The 8572-nt window shown below is 34.6% G+C and overlaps 1 protein-coding gene and 1 non-coding gene across 4 annotated transcripts in view; both read right to left on the bottom strand.

Annotated features, from left to right (window-relative positions):
- CERT1 (ceramide transporter 1) overlaps positions 1-8572 on the bottom strand; it is a 132452-nt gene that overhangs the window by 67989 nt on the left and 55891 nt on the right. For all 3 annotated transcript variants that reach the window (XM_024732779.1, XM_024732780.1, XM_024732778.1), the window contains 2 exons: positions 3069-3176; positions 2137-2275 (listed from right to left, as the gene is read on the bottom strand). In XM_024732779.1, coding sequence (XP_024588547.1) covers positions 2137-2275; positions 3069-3176 — 247 coding nt within the window. The remainder of the gene's footprint in view (positions 1-2136; positions 2276-3068; positions 3177-8572) is intronic.
- TRNAG-CCC (transfer RNA glycine (anticodon CCC)) lies at positions 8207-8279 on the bottom strand. The gene has a single exon. It is a non-coding gene; the product is annotated as a tRNA-Gly (tRNA).

Here is an 8572-nt window from a genome sequence, read left to right on the forward strand (position 1 = left end):
TCCAGAACTGTGAGGAAATACACTTCTGTTGTTTAAGCCACACAGTCTATAGAGTACTTTGGCGATGGCATCCCTAACAACTAATACATTAGTCTATGACTGTTGCTATATAATAAAACATGAATAATGTTTAAAAATATTTTTCAAATCTTCTACACAACATGGTTATTATTACATCCCAACTTCCACTCCTTCCACTATCACTTTTGTCTTCAAAATGCTATATATTATTGACGTGAATCATTTAAAAATAAACAAGGAATCCAAATCTGTATACATCCTGTTTTAGTTTAAAGGGCTATTTGCAAGCAAATGAAAGCTGATGTGTAATGTCTAATTTGACAAAAAAAAAAGTATACATACTTTTTTAAATTAATGAGAAATAGAAGTTCAACTGTCTTTATTTTTAGAGAAATAAATATTAAGTGTTAAAGAACCAAAAACTTAAAAGTGCATCAAATATAAAGAACTTCAAGGATACTTCAGGTAAAATTAAGTGCTTTAAGATGAATATGGGCTTCCGCTTCAGGCAAAGATGGAATAACAGGGAGAGAATTTATACTCTAGCATGAAACTAAAAAATCAGACAAAATATATGAAACAATGGTTTTCAAGATACTGGATATTAGGCAACAAAGGATGATGATCCCTAAGGGCTGGGGAACAAATGATGTGAGCGCTGTGAATGCTCCAGCTTACTGACATGGGAGAGTTTCCAAGCTGTAGAGTAATGAGGAACCCAGGAGGAGCCTGGTAGACTCTCTGAGGTGAAGAAATGGAGCTGAGAATCCAGAGAGACAAAGGACAGTAGAGTTCACAAGGCAGAGTACTTGAGAGGAGAGAACTGTATAGAGAGAGAACTCTGGAGATGGGCAGAAGGTCCCCTGAGTATTTAGCAGAGTACTGACAGCACATACAAGTTGAGGAACTATAGAGGTCATAGAAAGAACCATCTGAGAGGATTCCACCAGGGAAGAGTACCCAAAGCCTATGTGGGGCAGGGAAAAGCCCCTGTTCCTATAACACAGACCTGGAATAATTCACAGGGAATTGGCTAGAGAATGCGAAACTGCCTTGGCACAGTCTTAGGGAGAAATGGAAATACATTATTCTAAGGTTCTTAAACAATACAGGAGGTGGGTATATTACTTGAAGGGAGACTGTAATAACTTAAATGTGCATACTATAAACCCTAAAGTAGCCATATAATAACAAAGAGTATAACTAAAAAGCCAACAAAGGAGATAGAAAACGGAATTATAAAAAATACTCAATCCAAAAGAAGGCAGAAAAAGGGAACAAAGAACAGAGAAGACAAAAAGAATATGTAAGAAGGGGTGAGCTCACGTCCTTCTACTCCACCATCTTGCCAGTGAGTCAACAAAAAGAATATGAATTCAGATCAAAGACATTTAATAAGACAAAGAAACGAAACCATGTTAGGCAACTTAGTTATACTGGGTATGAACTCAGAATGATTTAGTAATACTGTTATGAGTAGTTCATTTTTGCCCATTGTAACAAACTAAGAGAAAAACTAAAGAACAGATATTGACAACACCAGTAATATTTAGCAGTAACGAATGAAAAGTAACTTCAAAACTCACATTATAACTAAAGATCATCTCTCTTAAAAAAAAAACTCACTAAAATTACTTTTACATGTGTATGTAATTCCATTATTGACTTCTTCTATGAGAAAAAGGCCAGAGGAAGGGAGGGTGACAGAGGGAAGGAGAGAAAGAGAGGTAAAGAGGGAGAGGAAGAGGAAGAGCAAGGGATGAAAAGATCGACTGATTTCAGATCTGGAGGATTTAACATAAACATATGCTTGTCTCGAAGACTTGTCATAGGGTACATTTATTAGACATAATCATGTGAAATGCCCCATATTATCAAGATGATATTATATTTTTTAATGGAATAAAGAGCTCAAAAACCATTTTAAAATCTTCAGTGATATCTGGTATGGGTGATCAGATTAATTAGGATGTTATTAAAGTAGACAAGTTATGTGGACACTGAAATCTGTTACATTAGAGGTGTACAGCAAAAGTGACTATAATTACCTTCATCACTTAAAGACATTACCCTTAAGATCAAGAGGCTTTAAATAGTGGTAATAGCCTAATTAACCTTTATCCCTTTGAAGTTCATCCTTGGAGACAGCATCAGCACAGGCATCAAAGTACTTCTGTAGAGTATCAACTTGTCTGCATAGGATATCTCTAAAGGTTTCCATTTCAGCCAATTTCTCACGTAAACTGTGGCCCTTCTGCAAAACACAAAACGGGGGGATGTAATCCAAGTTAACAAAACTAGAATTTGTTTATACTTAGTCCCACGGTATTTCACCACCTTTTAAGGTCTGTATCTTACTATTGAGGGCATGGAGTAGGGAGAGTTGTCAAGTTCAATGTATTATTTCCAGGGACGGACTTGAAACTCAGTAATTAATGGCTTGACAGTGATAAGCCTGAAGGAAATGAGAGCAAGCCTGACAACTTGCCACCACAACATTTAATATTTTCAAATTAAACACTGTGATGATAAATTGTGAAAGACTTTAAAATGGGCAAAAATATTACGGGGTGTCTTTTGAAAGGAATAGTAAGTATCATCCATGGAGAGGGTGTCCGATCATATAGAAGTCTTTGATTTCACTGCATTTGAGCTATTTTACAACTCTTTAAGTCATAGAAAACTGAGAGTAATGTAAATGATTCTTGTCCATAGAAAAGCAAATGAACTTTGTCCAGTGGAGGTACACTGGTTACTAATGTGTGACTATTGATTAATTTTGCATATATTAGCAAAATCATTCCAGCATTCTTCACATTCTTCTTTGAACTACATTTTTTCTTTAACATCTTATTTCATTAATGAATGAAACAAAATCTCTGACATGTGTTCATTTTATTTTTATGAGTCATGATTTTACCTCTTAAAAAACTATTCTGTAACAACTTCAAATAATTTACATTGTAGGAAAATTCTTTCAAAAAACTTATTCTATCAAATAAGTTCTGTTCACAACATTCAGTACTAAAGCATTCATAACCACAAACCTTGAATGAAGACGTGGATGTTGCAGAATAGCCACTTGCTCCAGACACCAGTGACACCATGGAGCCATGTCGACGCAAGCTGGATTCAGATCCATATCCAGACTCAGTCTAAAAAGGAAAGTAAACTACATGAAAAAAATTAAATAAAAAATACTTAATCATCACAAGAAAAAAGCTTTTTAACTACGTGAGGTTATGGATGTTAACTAAACTTACTATGGTAATCCTTTCACAATATATACATATATCCGATAATTATGTTGTAAACCTTAAACTAATACAATGTTATATATCAATTATATCTCAATAAAACTGGAAAAATACTTAAGAGAAAACAAAAGTTCCCCTAAAAAGTAGTAAGGTTATTGCAAAAAAATTTTTTGTTAAGGTTACCGTAACAATAATTAGTAGTTTGAGTTCACTCAAGAAATATAGGCAATCCGCTGGCATAAGCAATGCTTTCAATTCCTAACTGCCACTTCATTTAGAAATTTACTGAATACCAACTACATGCTGGGCTAGTTGGCTAAAAGAGTTTAATAATAGGAAAACTACCTAGAGAAGGTAAATTCATAGAGACAGAAAGTGGAACAGTGGTTATCAGGGGGCTAGGAAGAGGGGAGAATGAGGAGTTAGAATTTACTAGGTACAGAGCTGGAGTTGGAGAAGATGAAAAAGTTCTGGAGATGGATGGTGATGGTGGTGATGGTTTAGCAACAATGTGAATATACTTAATGTCACAGAATTGTACAATTAAAAATATCTGAAATGACAGATCGTCATGCATATTTTACCACAATAAAAAATTTTGGTAGAACAGGACCAAAAAAAAAAGAAAAAAAAGGAAAACTTCTTTATAGATGAATTATTTAGCCTGACACAGCTCAAACATCACTGTCTCAATGAAGCCTTTCCTATTATTCCAGATAGTCTGTCTCTGTATTCTCAACCATTCTTAACATATCATGATTATGGCATTTGCCACTCAATTTTAATAGTTTACATTTTGTAACTACTAGTGGACTTGTACCTTCTGTAAGAAGACTGCATTTCTTCCATTTCTGTAGCTACCTTGACAGTTCATGGCACAAAGAAAATCCCCAATTTTGCCAGTCTATTCTGTAATCACATCATAGAAGATAACTGAACTCTTTCTGGGGTTTAGTTAGACTCAGAACTGTGATCTAATTTTGATGGAGTTGGCACTCTTTAAAGTATCAATTTTGCATCCCATCCTCCTTAGGAAAATGCAGTACTAAAAACATGGACAAAAGAATTAAACATTTGAAAAAAACAACTTCCAAGTACCTAAAACCTGCTCAAGTATTTTGGGATCTCTGATTTCTTCCTACTGTTATTCTTTTACAAGTACTGTGCATAGTTTTAATCCTAGACACTAAACTTAAGAGGTAAAATAATATCTAATCATTTTTGGCATCATACCTAGTGCAGCTTCTTAAAAATTCAAGCTTCCAGTACATACCGGTCGCTAAAGAGTCAAAGTAAGATTGTCATACTTTAATAATGCCTGTTCATAAAATACTCTACCTATAAACGGTACTGCAATATATTCCTAACTCTGAATTTACTAACAAATTACATATAAATTCATGACTAGATGGAATCAAAGGTACAATAAATTGGACCTCAATAAATTAGCTAAAGAAAAAAAGGTAAGCTTGTTTCAGTATCACAGAATCCCACAAAAAGAAAATTCTAATTACAGAAATCATGCAATTCATAAAAAAAGTAAGACTTCTTATCAAATAATGTCCTGGAACAAAGGTACTGAGCTAGGTTCCTTAACTAAAATGGCTCTAGTTTCTCTTTCTCGTTTGACAATAATGCTAACTTTCTAAGTATAATGTTTCTACATTTTAATTGTTGTACTGGTTTGGTAAAGTTTTTCGTTAGATTTAAATATAGAAGATTGGAATTAAAAATAAGAAAAATCTGGGCTTCCCTGGTGGTGCAGTGGTTGAGAGACCGCCTGCCGATGCAGGGGACACGGGTTCATGCCCCGGTCCGGGAAGATCCCACATGCCAGGGAGCGGCTAGGCCCGTGGGCCATGGCCGCTGAGCCTGCGCGTCCAGAGCCTGTGCTCCGCAGTGGGAGAGGCCACAACAGTGAGAGGCCCACGTACCGCAAAAATAAATAAATAAAAATAAGAAAAATCTATCTGTGATGGACCAAAAATATAAGGTACGTACTTCAGCAATCACTTATCTCAGACACCTATATGTCATTCATTTCTCAGCATAAATTAATCTGAACCGCCCATTTAAGTACAAAACTACCCCATAATTTACAATCAAAATTTTATTTAAAAACAAATTTTGGATATTTATTTGAAAAATATTTAAAACCAAACAATTTCAAATCCAAATCCAAATGAATCTACCCTCTCCATTTACTTGCTTTATATCAATGAGTCCTAAACGTAGTAAGTCAAAACTTTAAAATCTTGAAACGAAATATAAACACTACAAAGCTTTAATAAATGTTTTTTGACTATGAAACATACTTCTTACATCCTTGCCTGTTTTTTCAGGTTCCACGATTTCAAAACAGTAATATCTCCTTACAACAAAGACATGATAGAACAAAACACTCTACTATAGCAATACTGTTGCTGTACATTTTAAGTAATGGACAGTAAATGAATGTTGAGGCTAAGAGTTTAGAGTAATTGTATTTCTACCTTTAATAAAGTTTCACTTAAATAAACTGCATTATATACATCATTCCAAGGAAAAAGAAAATAAAGTATACTCATGAAGACCAATTCCATTTTATTCAATTTAAATAATGGGGATTCATTTGTCACTCTATGTCAGTATCTGCACTGGGATAACTTTTAAAATAAATAATTTGTGTTTAACAAATGCACATACAAATGAATCGTCACTGTTTAAAAACCGGTCATTCTGGAAATGTCTATAATTGTGCCAATGATGCTATCATTGCATAAAAGATTCCTGATGGTACTACCACAATATTTAGAGTAATTTTATGATACAGCCAAAAAATGGAGCTATCTAAAATCATTTCAGGGAGTTGCAGAATAAAACTTTTAAAACTGTTTCACTACTTCAAAGAAATAGCTATAAACTGTATAATTAAGCTTGACTGCCTTTCTTAGTCATATGACATGGCTCTGATTTAGTACTGGATTTCTCTCAAAAACATAATCTATCATTAAGATATCAGTATTTTAGAAACACTTCGTCACAGGGGCTAAAATGATTCTAAAAGATAAGTTATAAAACTATTCTGAAAAGCAGCAATGTTGTTGACATCTATTTGGCTTTCCAAGATGTCCACTTTAAGGCAACAATACTCATTCTGAATTTAACAAGGTCTGCTTTTCCAAGGTGGGGGTGAGGGAAATTTCCAAGGATGGAAATGGGAAGAAATTACTTTATGGTCACAACTGATATACACTGTTAAATGTTCCTAAAAGTCTTGACATGCCTTTAAAATCTCATTGGTATGATTTTAGGGATAATACTTTAAAGGCATGCTGGCTTTTTCTTAACCCTATTCTTCCATAAGAAAAAAGTAGAGCTTACTTACAAGCTCTAATCACCAATACAGTATTTTTGAAAATACCAATTTCCATCTAAAATTAATAATGTGGAATTCAAATACAGTTACTATAGGAATATTTCCTTTCAACATATACGCTTTAAGATCCCTCACACAAATTGCTTTGCAAAAAAAACCCCTTTCCCAAATTTGTGTGTTTGTAAGCAGTATTCCTCAACATGTTTTGCATGAACATACAATGACATTTTGGTTCAATGAAACACTTATTGAACATGTCCCATATAGAACAAGGCTGGGTTCTTTTAAATATTACAGTAATGAGACCACACCTTTGTTATAACATTCCTCCTTATTTTGGGGGTGGGGAGTGTAATCTTTTGGCCACTAGAGGGGGTCAGTAGCACTTTCCAAGCAGTATACTTGGAAAGCTGACACAAAGGTTACTATTGGTCAAAGTACAATAGTAACCTTCAGACTAAATCCCTTGCATGTATGTACCTGTACTTTCTGTATCTTGATTTTCTGAGAACACCTAAAATCTTGATAAATTAAGTCATATAGTTCAAAGTTATGAATTTAATAAAGGACCAGAAATGCCTAAGAACTGATTTGAAAAGAAAACTCCCTTAAAGTCACAGCTAAATTTTATAGTTTGGCTTATTCATGTAGGAGATAAACATATATTTTCATTTTGCACAGTCTGTTCATCAGCCTATCTATACTCCAAAAAACAGTGGTATAAAATAAAGGAAATAGGTTGGCTTATTCTTTTTTTTCATAGCACCTGCCTTTTGAAAAACTTATTCATTTTCCTAATAACACTCTCCAGCAAGAAGCACAGCAAAATAACTGAGAAAGAAATTAACTTCCTCATGGTGTCAAAAATTACCTATTTTGTGGCATAGTCTCCCTATTGTTTCTTCCCATTTTAATTATGGGAAGAGAGAAAGTAGAAGATTAAATGTTAACGTTAGAACAATGGAGGATTTTCCAGAAACTGAAATTCTGAAACCCATAATAAAACCAAATGCGTTTTAACATTAGAACAATGGAGCATTTTCCAGAAACTGAAACTCTGAAACCCATAATAAAACCAAATGCGCTTGCTATGTTGCCAGCACCCACACATCTACTTTCAATATTAATATTGTAAAGCAAACCACATGAGAAGACACTATAGCCAGGAGAACAATTTAATCAATAAAATTATGGTTTACAGTATCATAATAAGTTACAATGGCAACAATTTTATTTATGATTGTAGGTAAACATATATTATTTGCTATAATAAAATTTGGCATGACAATTTCACGCTTATAAATATTAAAATCTCATCTATTTAGCCTTTCAAATACGTATGGATCCCCCTGTAGCCTCTGAAATATAAAGAACACAATGATAACAGAGAGAAGACCTGCTCGACTGTCACTGTCACCACTATACAACTAGACAAGTCAGTCATTACTTTCCTGGACTTAACTTTTTTTTTAATTAATTAATTTATTTTGGCTACACTGGGTCTTTGTTGCGGCACCTGGGCTTCTCTAGTTGTGGTGTGCAGGCTTAGTTGAGGTATGTGGGATCTTAGTTCCCCGACCAGGGATCGAACCTGGGCCCCCTGCATTGGGAGCACAGAGTCTTAACCACTGGACCACCGGGGAAGTCCCCTGGGCTTAATTTTCTTATCTTTAAAATGATATGGCTAGTCTAGAATTATAATTCTCTATACTAAACCTAAATACCAAAACTTAGGCTAAAAATGTATACATCCAGTGGAGGCCAAATATAAGAAAGCCGTTTGTTGAACCAGCTGGGAAGATTAAAACGTAACACAATTGGACTTCCCTGGTGGCACAGTGGTTAAGAATCTGTCTGCCAATGCAAGGGACACAGGTTCGAGCCCTAGTTGAGGAAGATCCCACATGCCACGGAGCACCTAAGCCCACGCGCCACA

This window comes from Neophocaena asiaeorientalis, unplaced genomic scaffold (assembly GCF_003031525.2).
Source record: "Neophocaena asiaeorientalis asiaeorientalis breed wild unplaced genomic scaffold, Neophocaena_asiaeorientalis_V1.1 scaffold515, whole genome shotgun sequence".
Taxonomy (NCBI): domain Eukaryota; kingdom Metazoa; phylum Chordata; class Mammalia; order Artiodactyla; family Phocoenidae; genus Neophocaena; species Neophocaena asiaeorientalis.